Raw genomic sequence first — 18,840 nt, forward strand, 5'->3', positions numbered from 1 at the left:
CAACCGTTAGCAGCAGCAAGACTAAACTCATGAACTTGATACAGCCATGTCCACTAGTGCTAAACCTTCACGAGAAACTGTGATGGAAACGTATGTTGCCATCTCCTTTTCTTTTATGTCATTCGGAGTTGTATTCTCTTTTCTTTCCTTTATGTAACCACGCCCCTAAAGGAGGCTGGCCTTTGCCACCTTATTTACATATTCGGTTGTATTTAAGGCAGAGCCTCGGCTCATTTACGTCGTTCAATACATGCTTTGCATTTGGACCCACACTCTTCTGTTACTTTGCGCAATAGCAGAATCACACTGAGCACTTACTTTACTCCAAGACTCAGTCTATGGACTGTGCTTTGGGCGTAGAACCACAGAAACACTGTCGACCCCGTCGACCTCAGGTCGACCTTGTCGAACGAGTATAATATCACTCAGGGAGCAATTCCTGGTGTAAGGTGGTTGATGTAGACCGGTGGTGTAAGTCGACCTAGTCGCCTCCGCGTGTTGGTCACGGGCAACCCTTACACAGCCCCTGTGAATAGTGAATGCAGACCGGTAGAGTAAGCCGACCCAGGTCGCCTCTACGTGTTGGTCGCAGGATCCAACACACTGGTGGCAGCAGTGGGATTTGACCACGGACTTCTAAGATAAACCTTGTAACCATGCCAAGCAGCCGACGGAGTGCTACCAGAGATCTGGCTGAGGCAGAGTTACACCAGGTCGACCAGATTGGTCAACTAACAGAGGCTATTACTAGAGCCTTACGAATACCCAGGAAGGAAGCTAGCTTCAAGCCTCCGAAGTTCGATGGGAGTGAAGATGTAGAGTTATTCATCTCCCAGTTCGAAGAGGTTGCGGAAGCTAATGAGTGGAGTGAGAAGGCCACTCTCCTCCACCTGCGTGAGACACTGAAGGAGGGAGCCAGAAGCTGTAGTCGAGGGGACTCACCTGCCTCCATCTTCTCGGCTTTACGCACAAAGTACGGGCTCTCCCCGAGGGAGGCTAAGAGTAGGCTCCACCTCCAGAGGGAACCGAAGACGAGCCTCCAAGAACATGCCACAGAAATGGAGCGTCTGGTGAAGATAGCGTACGCTGACCTTCCAGACTCCTACCAGTCCAGTATGGCCATGGATGCGTTTTCTCTGACCCTGGGAAACACGCCCCTCCAACGCCATCTGTTAGCAATGAAGGCCCAGAGCTTGGAGGAAGCAGTGCAGGCAGGGAATGAGTTCCTGCAAATCCAGCCCACTCTTCCTCGGCCTGGTGCCCGACCCATAATAATGACAGTGGAGGAGGAGGAGGCTACCCCCGCTACAGTCGCCTCCGTCCACCCGGATCCCCCATCAGCCACCCTGAATGACGTCCTGATGGCTATAAAAGGATTAGCGGATGGACTAAGGGAAGGAAATCTGTTGGGACAACGGGGAGTGGAGAAAAGGGGACCAAATTGTTGGGGTTGCGGCCAGACAGGGCACACCCAACGCCGGTGCCCCCAAGCCTCCCAAGGACAACCACCTCAAGCCACGAGGTCGGGAAACGGTTACCATCCACAGCAGTAGGGGGAAGTACTGACTGTGGATCGAATATACCCCTGCAAGGCCAGTGGCAACGGCCACGACGGACTAGGCGACACAGGCTCCCCCCTGCTCGCCACCGGTCCCCTTGCATAACCAGTATCAACCCTTACCTGAGTGTGCAGGTCTCCCACCCTCAGAAGCCAAGGACGAAACGTACGTCTGGCCAAAGCCGTCTCGGCCTTCCAAAAAAGGCCCCCAGAGGATGAGCAAAGCCAGACGAACTCACGGAGACAAATCATGGAAGCCGCATAATAGCAGCTATTTCTTGCCAGGTCGCATCGGAGGTCAGCCCGTCCAGTTTCTCGTGGACACCGGATGCACCTCTAATTTGTTGGGACGACATGTCTTTGAGCGTTTACCTAAAGATGTCAAAAGAAAATTAGAGGTTTGGGAGGACTATGGACGGATGGCAGATGGTACCCGGCTGCAGTTTCACGGACTCATCACTCTCCCAGTCAGAGTCAGGAGTGTCCAGGTTACCGTATCTCTCGTGGTATGTGCCCTGAAGGAGGACGCCATCCTGGGCATGCCCTTCTTGGTCGACCACCACTGTGAGATGAACTTTCAGCAACCCACGTTGGTGTTAAATGGACAGAAGTTGACTTGTACTGACCGGGAGGGTCGACCTCTGACAAGCAGAGTTCAAATAATGCGAGCTACAACGCTTCCCCCTCGAACCGAGGTCCTGGTTGCCGGACGTCTCACGTCCTCATCCTATCAACCAGTCGGGTTAATCGAGGGAATAAGAAACGGTTATATGGTGGCCGCCAGCCTACACCAACCCGGTGAGAAGGGGAGAGTGGCCATCCGCTGTATGAACCCCACCGACCATCCCGTCAGCGTGACGGCAGGAACGGTCGTGGGACAATACACTGGAGTTGGGCCGGACGAAATAGGGGTCCCCTGGACAGCGAAGGGAGGAGCCGAGATTTCCAAAGAAACTCCCCCTCCTGTTTCCAACGTACCTCCCCACATGCTGGACTTGCTCCAACAGGCGGCACCACATTGCTCGTCCCCTACCGAGCACCGAAGGATGGAAGACCTTTTGGTCCGTTATGCGGATGTATTTAGCCAAGGAAGCGAGGACGTGGGGCGTACCACCCTGGTACAACACGAGATACCCCTCTTTCCAGAGGCACAACCCATCCGTCAACACCCATACCGTGTAGGACACGAGAAAGAAGCCGAAATCGAACGACAGGTTTCGGCCCTGGAAAAACAAGGCATGATTGAGCCCGCTCACGGGGCCTGGAGCTCTCCGGTGGTCTTGGTGAGGAAGAAGGACGGGGCGTGGCGATTGTGTGTAGACTATAGAAAACTTAATAGTGTCACTCGCCAGGACGCCTACCCCCTCCCCCGGATTGACGAGAGTTTGGACGCCTTGTCCGGCAGCAGGTTTTTCAGTACCTTGGACATGATGAGCGGATACTGGCAGGTACCCCTCTCCGCCGAGGCCCAGGAGCGGTCGGCGTTCACCACACGCAGTGGGTTATGGAGGTGGAAGGTGCTCCCCTTTGGACTGACCTCCGCCCCGGCTACCTTCCAGCGGCTAATGGAGCGCGTCCTCCAAGGGCTACACTGGAAAACCTTGCTGCTGTACCTGGACGACATCATCATCATGTCAGCGGACTTCTCTAGTCATGTCACTAGGCTGGCAGAGGTGTTGGAGCGATTGAGACAGGCCGGGCTGAAGCTAAAGCCCTCTAAATGCAGTCTGTTCCAGACCCAAGTCAAGTACCTGGGCCACATAGTCAGCGACACTGGAGTGGCTACCGACCCTGAGAAGATTCAGGCCATCAGTGGATGGGCAGCACCCCAGGATGTGACGCAGTTAAGGTCATACCTGGGTACCACTGGGTACTATCACCGGTACGTACCTGACTACGCCTCGATTGCCAAACCTCTCACCTTGTTGACAAGCGAGGGGGTCCCTTGGAAGTGGGAGGAAGAGGAACAGGAAGCTTTCCTTAAGCTCAAATGGTCACTGACACACGCTCCAGTACTGGCATATCCCGAGCCCTCCTTGCCCTACGTGCTAGATACCGACGCTAGTAACGTAGGGACCGGGGCTGTGTTATCCCAGGTCCAGCAAGGCAAGGAGCGACCCATAGCCTACTATAGCAAAATCCTCTCCTCCGCCGAACGCAATTACTGCGTAACTAGAAGAGAGTTGCTAGCAGTTGTGCTGGCTGTCAGACATTTCCGGCCCTACCTATATGGCAGAGAATTTACAATCCGGACCGATCATGCCTCCTTGGTTTGGTTGCACCGGAGGAAGGAACCCTCTTGCCAGGTGGCCCGGTGGCTGGAGAGCCTGGCCGAGCACAAATACCGAATTATCCATCGAAAAGGCGATAAGCATGGTAACGCCGATGGATTGAGTCGACGACAGTGCGTCGACTGCCGGCAGTGTGCTGCCATTGAAAAGCGGGATCAGGGGCCCACGAGGTCACAAGTGTGTGACTCTCTAGTAACCCCAGGAACCAATTGGGAAACTGCTGTGCCAGTGGACCAGGTTCCGGTACAGCCACCAAGAAGTACAGGAACACCCAGTCCCAACATCCGCCAGTTGGATGAAGATGAATGGCCTCGACTACCCAGCAGCGGACATGCCTCAGGGCCCGGCCTCCCGACGCCCACACCAGCCAGTCCAGTCCCAGTACGGCTGCCAGGCGGTGCGGGGTCACTAGGAGTGTTGGACGACCCTCCCAGAAGGCTTCAAGACCCTCGGTTATGGGCCATCAAGATGGCAGGGGAAACCGGAGTCGATGAGGAAGCCGGTAAAAGCACGGTCCCAAAGGTCCCAGAACGGTTGACAGTGGTGCAGACTTCGCTAGATGAAGTACGGGCATTACAACAGAGATCCGCTACCGACCTAGGGGTAATTTACCAGGCCGTCAGGAACCGGAGGAGAATAGAAGAGGCCGTGCTGCAAGTAGGCAGCCCCGAGCTGCAGCGATTGGCCCGGATGTTCCACCAGCTCCAGCTCGACGAGTCAGGTGTGTTGACCCTTCATCTCACTCAAAATGGGCGAGAAAGGGTGGTGGTGGTATGCCCGAAAACGCTGAGACAGGAAATCCTGTGGAAAGCCCACGAGCAAACGCACTGCGGTGTGGAGAGGACCTTGAAACGCGTCCAATTGGACTGGTACTGGCCGGGCATGGCTGGAGATATCCGGAGGGCAGTTCTCTCTTGTGAAGTTTGCCAGAGGGCCAAAACAGGAAAAGGCCGGACCTCCGGGAACAGACAGCGGCTGTACGCCGGGAGGCCATGGCAACGCCTAGCCGTAGACTTGGTGGGACCCCTACCTCAGACCCCTCGAGGGAATAGCTGGGTGTTGGTGCTCACTGACCATTTCACTCGGTGGTCAGATGCTTTAGCCATCCCCGACGCTACAGCCCCAACGGTAGCTCAGGTCCTGGACGAGAGAATATTTAGCTACTTCGGTCTGCCCGAAATTATCCACACCGACCAGGGGAGCCAATTCGAGTCCTCCTTATTCCAAAAGCTATGTGACTTGTGGGGAGTCGATAAATCTAGGACCACTCCGTACCACCCCGAAGGGAATGGTGTGGTTGAAAGAAATAATCGTGTATTGGGTGACTCCCTACGAGCCCTCTTACTGGGCAGAGGACAGGAAGATTGGGATCAGTTACTGCCACAAATCATGCGGACGCTGCGAGGTTTACCGCACTCCGCCACTAAGGAAACACCCAATTACCTGATGTTGGGTCGAGAGCTTCGTCTTCCTGACCAGTTGCTGTATGGAAACAGGCTGGAATCATTTACAAGCATACACGAGTATGTCCAGACTGTTCACGACCGGTTGATGCAAGCCCACACTCTCCTCCGAGATAGACAGAAGGAAATTGTGTCAACCGATGTGAGAGAGCCTCCGCTATTCAATGAGGGTGACCTTGTGTGGTTACTAAGCAAGCGGCGGAGAAGAGGGGAAAATCCGAAACTAGCGGCCAAGTATGTGGGACCCTATCGCGTACTAAGGAGTCACGAAAATCATACTTACGAAATAGAAAGGTATGGACAGCGATCCATTCAAGCTGAAGGAAGGTTAAGACTCTGTCGCCCTAGTCCGGTGCAACAAGGACGAGCCCCAGATGAAGTCGAGCCTGCCCGACGTCCTAACATGAGAGGTCACCCCCAAAGACCAGTCTCACGAGGAAACAATAATCCGGATGCCGCTATTTTAGAACCATTCCTGCCTAGCCGACTAACGGAGTTACCAATACCCCAGTCGCCGAGAAGACTGGAAGCCCTTCGGTTTCCCGGCGAAGATTCCTTGGTCCCTCCAGGGGAAAGCAACCCCAACTCGATGGCTGACCCCGACCCTGGCGGCGGATTGACGACCGAGGAGGCAGGGACCACGGGAAATATAGGAGCCCAGGCCAGTAACACCGAGGCTGGGAATGCATCACGGCCCCAACGAATAAGAAGGCCTCCCGCGTATTTGGCCGACTATGATACTAGCGCCGTCCAATCAGGAGAAGCCATTGGAGTTCAAGGTCAGAAGGCGGCCATCTTGGGCCCCAGACAGATCGCGCTCATTGCTTGCTGTCAACTCGAAGCGCACACACCTATACCTCTTCTAAACATGGAAATTACGAAAGAGACAGTAAAGAAGGCTTCGCCGATCATCGGAGCCTTGCCTTTATTATCCAAAGTGACCAGTCCACTGGAGCTCCACCCAGCCCCCGACGAGACCCTGGACGACTCGGAGACGGACTCATTGAAGGAGAATCACTCTCCACACTCCCCACTGCCAACAAAATGGATCTCGGAGGATACGGCTAAGAAAATCACAAGATTATGCCGGGAAAAGGGTGTTAACTGCCCACTATGTCAACAGCTATTATCTACTCCTCGACGGCGCAGAATACATATAGCTCAACATTTCACCCGATTTTTCTGTAAATGTGGGAGAAATTCTACGTCCAGAGACACTATTTCGAAGCATCAGTCTCGAATTAAAGATGCGGAGACACGAAAAGCTCACGGCGGAAAGGGCATCACCATCTATGAAGTCGACCGCACTAGCTACCCGGCATGGAGCCAGAAGGTCCAACTGACTAATCCCCCGACATTCGAAAAGCCCACACCCTACGGGCCAGTTAAAGCAAAGCCGCCTGTGCGAAGAGGGCCCCAGGCACCCTTTCCCTCTCCCCCGAAGAAAAAGTGGTGTAGTCCGCCCAAGATAGAACGGCCGATTCCACCTCCCAGGAAACTAACCACGATAGGCAGCGTCCAGAGCCGACTGGGGGACATTCGACCCCGAGTCACGGTGGATGTCCTGCGGGAAGAGGCCTCCAACCTCCGACGGACGGCTCGTCGTCTGGAGGACCTGGCGAACCGAATGTCGACCCCATAGAAGATACGAACGACATTGTTTATCCTTATTCCCTTGGTATGTTTTAGTTAATTGGTGTCTCTCATATTATTGTATTTTTCTTGTTTTTGTATGTTGTAGCTAGTTGGCGTTCTCTCATATTATCTTTATTTTTCTTTTCTTTTTGGTTGGTTTTATATAGCCGATGGTCGTCTATAGGGGCGGCGTGTGTGATGGAAACGTATGTTGCCATCTCCTTTTCTTTTATGTCATTCGAAGTTGTATTCTCTTTTCTTTCCTTTATGTAACCACGCCCCTAAAGGAGGCTGGCCTTTGCCACCTTATTTACATATTCGGTTGTATTTAAGGCAGAGCCTCGGCTCATTTACGTCGTTCAATACATGCTTTGCATTTGGACCCACACTCTTCTGTTACTTTGCGCAATAGCAGAATCACACTGAGCACTTACTTTACTCCAAGACTCAGTCTATGGACTGTGCTTTGGGCGTAGAACCACAGAAACACTGTCGACCCCGTCGACCTCAGGTCGACCTTGTCGAACGAGTATAATATCACTCAGGGAGCAATTCCTGGTGTAAGGTGGTTGATGTAGACCGGTGGTGTAAGTCGACCTAGTCGCCTCCGCGTGTTGGTCATGGGCAACCCTTACACAGCCCCTGTGGATAGTGAATGCAGACCGGTAGAGTAAGCCGACCCAGGTCGCCTCTACGTGTTGGTCGCAGGATCCAACACAAAACCTCCAGTGGATATCGTAACAGCAATATCATTGGTGATGACGCCGTATCAGCCCATCATTGCAGTCTATCACATTGCTAATCGTCGATTTGAGCGATAGTGTGTAGGGGCCTTTAATGAAAGAAGTGTGCAGTAAATACATCTACATGTAGTGCCCCACGCTCAGTAACTATTCAGTCATAAAGGAATGAGTTGAAGTCTTCCAAATGTGACAGAAGCCAGTAAAACACTACCACTTTTTGTTCCAGCTATGAGCTCCATAAGTAGCTGGATAAATGACCAGCCGAGCAAATGGTAACTATCCAATCGGCTGAACACAAGAGACACGGCTTTAGCCAGCTTGGCTAACAAGACCAACAACGGCTCAAGTGAAACCATCTCGGCTATTAAGACATATTCAGCAAGCTTGTCGAGGCTATAACCGGCTTGCCTAAAACTAAGCACACAATCACCAATATTACTAAAGCGAAGTCATGTATGAGTGACTAGCCGAACTTGAAGAAGCGGAACTTAACCAGTCAAAAGAATATATACAGAGTACAGATGATCAAAGAAAGCGGAGATTTCTAGAAGTCTTTGGCATGCAGTTCAATGTAATCAAACACTTTAATTTTTTTTATTCTCATATTTTTTCCATATACATTATATATGTCTGAGTATATATATAAAATGCATTGCCATGTATTCTTATATATATTCTACAAGCCAAACATCACTTGACTTGTAATCGAGGGGTTTGGTTCAAGTAAATGGAGCACGTCAGTTTTCTTTACACAATTTTATTAGACATAGCAAAAGACACATTAAGAGCAACATACAGAAAGGGTGGAGTAGCCTGCCTGTTGTATATATGAATATACAAAGGCATTTAATAAAAACACAGAGCTAATTTAAAAATATAGTTCGATTATGAGGGGAAATTTTTTTCAAGTTTATCAAGTCTCTACTAATGATTTGCATAATTTTTCTTTAGAGACTAAGTGGTCAAGCGATCATTTCTTGGAGTTGTCAAAAATGTTTCAGAACTGAACGGAGATCAGTTATTAAAACATTCAACAAACGATACAAACAGATATCCTAGATTATATTGTACTCTCGGCTAGATATTTGAGTTGCTATTGTATAGCCAACTATAATTGTACAATTAGATAATCTACTCTCCTGTGATTACATAGGTTTATATCGCATCTTTCTCTGATTATACTAAACTATATTGTAACATTGACTAAATATTTGAGTGCCAGTCGTACGTTCAACCAACAAAACAAATATTTATTTCATTTCATTGTGATTATATAATTATATATTTTATCTTATTCTGATTATTTTAGTCTATATTGCAGTTTCGATTAGGTATACCAGTGTCTATTGTATATTCAATTAGCTATATGATTGATGTTTTATCCCTTTGCTACTATAGAAGTATATACTTCATCATCATACTTGATTATTCAAGTTCATTTCAGATCAATTTGAGATCAAGTGAAAATACACCCAGCTAAGCTAACCTACCAGCAATTTTATGAGCGCGAGTTGCACTGGCTCCGGTCACGCAAGTATGCATTTCAAACATATTTGAATCTCTACAATGATGCACATAGACTGAATATGCAATAAAGTATTGCTCGCTATTATCATAGTCTAAGTATGTAGAGCATACTGAGACTATGCATGAGTATATAGCCAAAAATCTGCTAGCACCCTTTAGTGCTCCCCAAACAACTAAACCATTTGGAGTATATGAGGCTTTATATATTTTTGCAAATATATGAAAACTAGATGAATGCCCAGCGTTGTACAGAATGAAAAGATTTTTGCAAAAAAAAATATATTTTTGCTTGACTAAGCATTTTTACTCAATGAATTTGAGTAGCTTAAACTTTTTATTATAAGAAGAGCCTTGTCTGTCCCTCTAAAGCCAGTTTTGATAAAAATATTGGGTCACGATCTCTCACACAATCATGATCTTCAAGCATGCTAGCCGAAGTATGAAGCGTGGTATTTTAACAAATTGGCATTAAAATAGGCAAATGTAATGTGCACAATTATTTCCTAAAGCTTACTCATTATAACTGAACACCTGGACGACAGACAGACCAACAAACACTGAGATTATATATATATATATATGTACAAATCTCAGTGTTAAATATAAATGTATATGTATATATACAGTCAAACATGGATAACTCGTCCACGGATAGCTCAAACGCATGGTTAATTCGAACGGTTTCTTTGGTCCGTTCCCACGTAATGATAAATTGCTATAGATAACTCGAACTCAACACTGTTAATTCGAACTGTTTTTTTGCCCAACGGCTACCGAAACGGTTGTTATAGCTTTAGAAAATCACTTTATTCAAAGCCATAGAGGTAAACCTCATCTTTTCGTAATTCATAAGTGTCGTTATTACCACCACCGGCAAAATATTTTTGTCAACGACTTTTCTAAAGGTTTGGTGAAATTTGATTTATACTGCTATACGATGAATAGCACGGGCTAGCCGGGTCACGCGCGCAAAGATTTTCGCCACGCACATACAAAACAAAAATTGCATGTTGTTTTGTATGTGCGTGGCAAAAATCCTTGAGTGCGTGACCCGGCTAGCCCGTGATGAATAGTTTTCCGACGTTGATTCCGTGTTGAATCAACGTCGGAAAACGTTGATTCAATGTTGAATGTTTAAAACGTCTTAAAAATTGTTGTAATTAAACGTATACGTTGTCTTAGCTACAAAAAAACTATTCATCGTTTGACCTAAACACAGAATACGTGTGTACATTCAATAAGTATCTATTAAGCATCAATGAATTTCTTTGGGTTTGGCATTACTGAATTGCTCAGTTTTAAGGTTTGTCTGTTAAATGTTGCTTGGAGTGGGGATTTCTTTGGGAAGCATGTCGTAACTATGCCAAAGAATTTTTGTCCAATATTATATATATACATCTATATAATTGTCCGATATATATATATATATCTATATATATTTATAAATATATATATATGAATATAGTGTATGTATATATACATATCACTTTTGCCAGATTATAGAAGTCAATGGCAGACTCTCTTTTGATTATTTGAGTATATCTTGAGCTTTTTAAAAACTCTAATTAGTATGCAATGTTCGATATTGTTAGGCCCTACGGATTTGAACAGCTTTTGCTAATTATTACTATGCTGAATTCAATTGGCTGAAAATTGGAAAAATACTAGCAGGAAAAGCTTAATGAACTGAGCTATAAATCATTTATACTAATATTTCACCACTCTCGTGTGTAATCAAATAGTGTCAGGTGTAATAGCAATACATACAACTATTTGGAATGTAACGTTGGGTGGTTGATTCACAAAGTGGTTACAGAGTTGGTTTACCATGGTAAATGTGAAGCATTTGAATTACGTACCATTCAATCTTTTTCCCACCTTTTCAACATGGCTTTTTACAGACAGATATCACTTGTATTGTAGTATAAAATCACAACAATTAGCAGTTGCGATAACCCTACAATAAACACAAAAAAAAGAAATAATACTTTTATAAGCACAATTTAAGTACTGCAAGTAACTATATAAAGTGAGTGAGTAATTGAGTAACTAACTGTTTAAGTGAGTAAGAAAAAAACTGAGTAAGTAATTAGGTGGGTAAGTAACTTAGTAACCAATTAGGTAAGTGAGTAGTCATGTTCATTTGCCTGAAGAGTGGCTTCAGGCAAATGGACACAGTTCGTAATATAGTGAAGACTAACTATCAAGCTAGAATAGTTGATACTGAGTGTAAACAAGCTAAACTAGTTGATACAAAGCGTTAACGAGCCAAACTAGTTAATACAAACTGTTAACAAGCTAAAATAGTTGACACAGAGTGTTAACAAGCCAAACTAAGTAATTTAAAGTGTTAAAAAAAACTAGCTGATACAAAGTGTTAGCAAGCCAAACTAGCTGATACAAAGTGAAAACAAAAAAGGTAGTTACCTGAATACTGACTCACACTCGGTACACTTTCTTTATTAGTAAAACTTGGTAGACTGTAAAAACTTTAGCGCAAATTAACATTAACATTAACATTCAATTTTATAGAAAAGCCAAAAAATTAAATGGCAGATTTAAGTCCAACCTGTAACCATTTAACGCGGGTGCTTTGGGAATGTACCACCAGTTATTTTTCTATATGCATTGTATATATTTCTCGAAGTATGTTGTCTGTCTTTTGTTGTTGTATGTATATTTTTTTGCATTCTGGCTATAGATATAGCTTTAGTGTTTGCTTATTATTTTACAGATGCAGGCACGCGCCAAGACACCCCTGTTACAAAATCATTTTTGTAAGATTAAAGTAATATATTCTTCCACCACGGACAGGTATACCGTATTTGCGAGAAGAGCCTCGACATTCTCTCACTTTTCGGTCAGACATAGTATGATATTTTATCTTTACATTTGTTCCAGTATTGAGAAATAATAGTATTGTTGTATTCAAATTTTTGATGGATATATTCTGGTGGAACAGTAACCTTTTACAAACACACCCACGCACGCACGCACACACACACTTCTATGCAAAAATTTCAATTGCAAAAACCGAACACTTTTTGTGGAAGTTTTATTTAAGCACCTTCTAAGTTAGAAAACAGATAATTACTTTTGTTGATGGCATTATAGCTGATTCAGACTCAGGTTTTTTGTGATTAGAGAATTAAATAAAACAGCAGCACTGGCAGCACTCATTTTGATGGTGGTGAAAGTAATAGCTTTGTAAGAGTAAGGAACGTTGTAGAGGATATTGTACATGGATATTGTACAAGAATTGTTATTATTTATTCAAAATATTCAAGATTGTAATTTTGTTTTCCCAATTTTAATAATTGTATCATTACCTAATCATCCTTTGTTGTAATTGTAGTAAAACTGACTTAATTTAGTTATTACTTGCTAATTATTTTACATTTATAGCTAAACTCATTTATAGTTGTTTTATTTTTTGTAGTTAATTTTATTTAACATGCACAAAACCTTTTTTTCTTGATATGAAGTTTGAAACTTACAGTCTGACAAAGTTTGAAAACCTTTACAGTTGTTTATGTTTTCTCTTTAAATTTATTTCAACTACACAAAACACTTTTCTCATGATATGTAATTTGAAAGTTAGAATGGGAAAGGTTGTTATATGTTAAATACAAATCAATTTTCTGACCAAAGAGCCCTTTTATTAGCTGAGCGATGCCAGGTAGCACAGCTAGCACGTGTATAACTGGAGTCGTTTCTATTCTCTTAGTAAGTTGGTAAGTGAGTGAGTGAGTGAGTGAGAGAGTGAGTGAGTGAGAGAGTGAGTAATTGAGACAGTGAGAGATAAAGTTGGTGGGTATGTAAGTCAATACTATGCCTTCCCTAACTGGACCACTTTCATCGTGCTTAACCTAATTATACATGTAGTTAGTAAGCCACTTAAATTCTATCTTATTATAAGTTACTTAATAGTCTCAAGTTGTCATAAACTAACTTAATAAATTGAAACACACATCATGTTATTCTCCAATATTGAACTATCGCATGTAGCTAATAGCATGGTGAGCTTTTTTTCTATTTTATTGCAGTATATTTCTGCACTGTCAAGCTAACTGGCAATAAAAAACATTTGTGAGATGTTTATGCATGTTGGAAGAATTGCAACACTGAAAACCTTTAGCTAGCAATGTTTATTCAAATACACATAGTACATAAAAATCAAAACGCTTAACAGCAGTCATGCTTATAAAAAATTTTAGGCAACAGCCAGCCTCATTGTTGATAAACAGAATTGTCATGAATCGTAGTAATTTACTTGATTTGTTAAATCATGCATACACCTACTAATATTACGTTGGTATTCTATCATTTGTGTAAATCGGGACATAAGTATGAGACAAATTTTCATTTATTATAGTTATGCAGAGCTGTCTTGTGCCGTAACTGTTGGTGCTGAAGGAGGTGGTGATGGTGGAGTTGGTATTGTAGGAGTTGCTCCTCTGGTGCTGCCACCTGAATCTGAAGCGGCGGCTTGAGGGGGTTGTGTAACTAACTGACAGTAAACTTGGCACAATCCGTATCCGCCGTAAGAATTGTGATCGTAAACCTTGTTCAGACCAATGTAAGTGTACTGGCCGACAGGTTTAAAACCTTTAGGATGGCCCATCTGATAATGAACCCCTGTGTTGTTGCTGTAGAATTCAAGCCTTCTCGTTTCAAAACGATAATTCACAAAGCTGTAAAAAAGAAAGATAAAATCTATTTATTGACTCTTTCATGTACAGAAAAACTTGATAATTATGTTTGGTCAAGAATTACACAACAGGAAGAGTTCAAATTTAATAGCTATAAATGCTGCTGCTAGCTTAACGGACATCACATAATGTTTAGCGATTTAATTGGTTGGAGCAAATATGTCTCATTGCTTAACATAGTTCATTATTATAGCTTTGTATTGGCTGTTGATAACATGTAAAATTACCCTGGACTTGCAAACCATTTGAATAAGGTCTATACATTTTTAAAAACAATAGAAAACTGAAATTTGTTGATGGGTCAACCGTTTGTACCATTAACCATTCAATATTTTTTCAGCAAGACATAAACATAAATAAATGGACATGAAGAGTTTCCCTAATAGAACACGAAGTGAAACATTGCGGGGCAAAACAAATAACTTTTCCTTAGCAAAGGAGTTTAAATAGATTTTATGGTCAGAAGCAAAAAGATTGGCTGCCTTTTTGAGTTGAGCTATTAGGGTTGAATTATATTACTTACATCTTTCATGCAATTTATATTTAGCAACTTTACCAAATGCAGTCTATTAAATTTCACCTAATTGATACCTATTTTTGCCAAAATAGTGGAAATGATTATGATTAAGTTGAATACATCTCTAAAAAATACCCCCCAAGTTTTTCATCATTTGAAATATTTGGTGTGCAACTTGAAATGATACGCATAACTTTTGATAAAGATAATATGATGTTTTTTTTTTAATTATGATGAGAAATCGTCCTTAAACATTCAATGTCATTAAGCCTAATTTTTAAATGGAATTTGAAAAAATTTAGAATTTTCTGTTGTTTTCTTGAATAACGTAAACCATTAAATAAAGTATTGTGAAATTACTTGTTTATGAAACTAGTCATGGTAACAGCAAAACTTCATTTAGGCCACAATTATAACCCGCTTAGACCAGCAAATCTTTGCATTTTCACGACATGTACCATTTTTAGTGCTCAAAATATTGCTCAGTGCAAACTACAAAACTTGTACAGTACAAAATTACCAGCCTTACTCAGGAATAGTTGGAGTGTCATGCCAGCGATTGGAGTGACAAAATTGATTTAAAGACTTTTGTCTTATTTGTGTTATTTGTTTACACAGTAAAGAAGGAAAACGAGTTTGACCTATGTTAACTGCGCTGCCTGTTGACTATAAATTTTACCGCACACCAAATAGATGTGCATTACTACCATCTGCTTGCTGATAATAAATACTATGTGGTGACCTAGTGGTCTAGAACACCGGCTCTGCTAGCAAAAGGTTGGAGTTTAGTTCCCAAAAAGGGTCACTGCTGCAGATAGGAATGAAATCAACTGGTCATGTATTTGGCCGCCGAGGTTCTTTTGCCACTGGAACCGGACATAAATTATTCAAGTTCACTGAGCCATTGTTTGCGCAACAATGATTTTAAAAAACATGCTCAGACTCTGCTCCTAATAAGGTAAGCAGCTCTGCTCCTAATAAGGTAAGCAGCTCTGCTCCTAATAAGGTAAGCAGCTCTGCTCCTAATAAGGTAAGCACCCATTGTACTTGATTTTTGAAGAACTGCTTTCCATCACAGAGTAAATAATATATTGAACTACTATTCTGGAAGCTCTGTGTACCAAGACAGATTATCAGGTGTATTGAATGTATGCACAATTATTTCTCCATTTTGTATTGTGGTCCAGTGGTTTAGTTGTGAGGGCGCTTGGCTGCAAAACTGGAAATCGGAGTTCTAATCTTAGGCAAAGCATTTTTTGACTATCACTTTACAAGTTTTAATGCTGATTTCAGGCGGATATATGTGGTTTTTAATATACTGAAGACTGTTGACAAGCCAAACTAGCTGATAAAAAGTTTTAAAAAAAGGTGGTCACCTGATTACTAATGCACACATGGCAACACTGTTTGCATCAATAGAAATTGGTAGACTTTCAAAACTTTAGGAAAAATTACATTGCACTTTTATATAAAAGCAAAAAAGTAGATGACAGTCGTAAAACCAACCTGTAACCATAAGGTGCATGTGCTTTAGGAATGTACCACCAGTTATTTACATATCTGGCATTGCTGCTGTCCTCTGGCTCCACATAGACATCACTCCCATAGGCATCTACATATGCGGTGCCTGGAGCTACAGAAAAGAAACCTTATAATACATGCCTAGATTCATACACATTTGCTGATATTATCTGGTCAGTAAATACTAGCACTTAAATCATTAACAGAAAAACTTGGTCATCGCACAACGGGAAGTGCATTTATCATCGGAGATCAATATCTAAACTCTTCGTAATGCCAAATTCTATTATCATATTAACTCGTAACTTACAGCTTTTCTAGCAGCAAATCTTTCATCGCTGATGTGGGAAAATGGGACTACTTACAATCATTTTACCTTGACCTTTATTCTTTCTAATAATTTAAGACAGACTTTGCTGAACTTAGCATTTTTTGCTGTCAATGGTATATCGATTATTTGAACTTACCCCAAAAAGGATTACTGCTGTGCGAGATGGTATATCTCTGAGTGTTTGGTTGTGGGTTGCCATCAGTGACAAAGCTACACTCAAATCCATCGTATGGGGCAGTAACATATACAATCAGACTAAAAAATAAAAAAGAGTTTGATGCACTCAAAGTTATGCAGGAAATACAAAATTAAAATCTGTTTACTCGAACCCACTTTTTAAACAAGATAACGCATTTTTTGGTTCTTCTTGCAGAAATATAAAACATTTTTTACCAAATGCAACAATTAAAAATGGTGCGGCAGGGATTAAACAGATTCAAAAATTCTTACAAAAGGTAAATTTGTAATATAATTACTGCCATGCCCAAAGAATGGGAAGAAACTGTCCTAATAAAAAGTTCTTGCACAATATGGTCTTGGTAAAGAATAGTCTTAGTACAAAACGGTGCTGGCACAAAATGGTCTTCGTGCAAAATGATCTATGTACGAAATAGTCTTAGCGTAAAATGAGACATGCACAAAATTGTTTCAATTGTTTGTAGAATCACATTACATGTGCATGCACTTTTTAACCACAAAAAACAATTTTCACAATGGTCGGGTAATAGCCTAATTTTTTAGGAATTATTGCGGGTAATGTGGTTGACAAACCAATTTTGATTGGCATGTGTGCTAATAACCTAATGCAGAGCAGAGCTGAAATTTTACTGCAAAGTAATTTGCACAAAACTCTCTGTTTACAATAATTTAGTTCTAGTCTCAAGTAAAACAAAAATGTTAATATAAATTTTACTGCGTAATAAATGCAAAAAAGTTTATTTTTCATGTAATTTGTGTTGTACCATAAAACCTTTAATGATGACCAAGTATAGCACACAAAAATCTATCTAGTTAAAGTAACAAAATAGATACAAAAAAATTAATTTAAATAATATTTTATTTTGTATGACAAGTATTATTTCTACTGCGATAGTTTCAAATATTTATTTCAAAGAATTATTGCCTAATCAAAATTCAAGTTTGAACAATCTTTGAAAACTTTGCACTATTCCTTTTATTTGACTTCAATAACCAAGAGTTGGTACAAACTGTGGATAAGGTAAACAACAGGATTATGATTTTGTTATAACAGTAGCAATAACAAAATTATTTTACTTTTGACATTGTTTGTAGTTGCTAGCAAACACAATAATTAGCTGTTTCAAATTTCTAAGCTGCTCTAAAGATAAATGACAATATTTTCATAGTCTTAGGCACTTACTTGTAAGCATTTCGACATTCACTGAAGATTCCTGGGTGGGTAAACTGGTACGTAAAATAGAAGTATGGACTAAGGGTAGAACACCCAACACCATTTTGCAAGTTGCAATTGATAGACGGTCCTTGACAGTTGGCTAAAACAAAATCATACAAATTTCTTTGCATTCTATTATCACTATTTCTAACAGGACATCATTACAAATGCTCACAAAATTCATGATTAAAAGATTTCACAATATTTTTCAAAAAAAATTGATTAAAATGGTCGTGATTATGTACAAAAAAGTCTGGTTTTAAAATATTTTGTAGAGAAACCAGCAAATGTAACACTCTAAGTAAGCTCTTTGAATTGCATTATAATTTGTAGCTATTTTACGATGCTTGTAAAAATCCAGTTATTTTTCAAAAAGTTAAATTAGTTTTTAATAACTTTATCAAAGAGAAAATTAATAAATCCTGAAGATAAATAAAACATATGAATTAGTCGATACGCACATGAGCATAGCTAATATCAAATTATGAAAGAAATGTGAATTTGGAAAAGGTCTTGCGATAATTAAAACGTCTTACTAAATTCTGAAAACGTTCTTGTTTAAAGTACTTTTCCATTTTACACTCTAATGCAGTTATTACACTCTAATGCAGCTGTTACACTTACCAAAAGCCAGTAAAAGGCTTAGTAGAGCAAACCGCAGCATCATCCTAGGTTGTTTGTTGTCTACACTCTCACTTGTCCTTTATATACCAGGGTTCAGTTGAGCAGATCAACAACCATGTGGCTGCGTTACGTGCCAACATAACACGCGCATCACGTAGGCCTGTCACATTACTTTTATTAATTACCCCATAAATTATAAGATATGTGCATATTTTTGTTACAGTTCCTCATGTATAACATTAAAGCCAGAATATTTAGAAAATGGATTCACCGTTTTTTCTTTAAATGAAAGTTTATTGGAGTTTTAACAGCAAAGTTGTTGTTGAAATTTATCTTTTAGATCTAAACGTATGATTGTATGGCTGTATTGATTCCTCAACAAAAGGAGGTTTTCCCTCACATATCATACGAAAAATAAAGCGAGAATACAGAATTCCAGAATGATTGAACACTCATGGTAAACAAGTTGGTAATCTAATAGTATTGTTGAGGAGTTGGGATAGT

General features: G+C 41.7%; 1 protein-coding gene across 1 annotated transcript; it reads right to left on the reverse strand.

Moving 5' to 3' along the window:
* Positions 1 to 13,350: 13,350 nt before the first annotated feature.
* On the reverse strand, positions 13,351 to 18,472 carry LOC137397646 (uncharacterized). The gene is made up of 5 exons (XM_068083945.1): positions 18,337 to 18,472; positions 17,680 to 17,812; positions 16,435 to 16,553; positions 15,953 to 16,079; positions 13,351 to 13,911 (listed from the first exon to the last, which is right to left on the reverse strand). The coding sequence occupies exons 1-5, from the start codon at positions 18,377 to 18,379 to the stop codon at positions 13,593 to 13,595; spliced, it is 741 nt and encodes a 246-aa protein (XP_067940046.1). The 5' UTR covers positions 18,380 to 18,472; the 3' UTR covers positions 13,351 to 13,592.
* Between the last annotated feature and the right edge of the window lie 368 nt (positions 18,473 to 18,840).

The sequence above is a fragment of the Watersipora subatra genome, chromosome 5 (assembly GCF_963576615.1).
Source record: "Watersipora subatra chromosome 5, tzWatSuba1.1, whole genome shotgun sequence".
NCBI classification, from domain to species: domain Eukaryota; kingdom Metazoa; phylum Bryozoa; class Gymnolaemata; order Cheilostomatida; family Watersiporidae; genus Watersipora; species Watersipora subatra.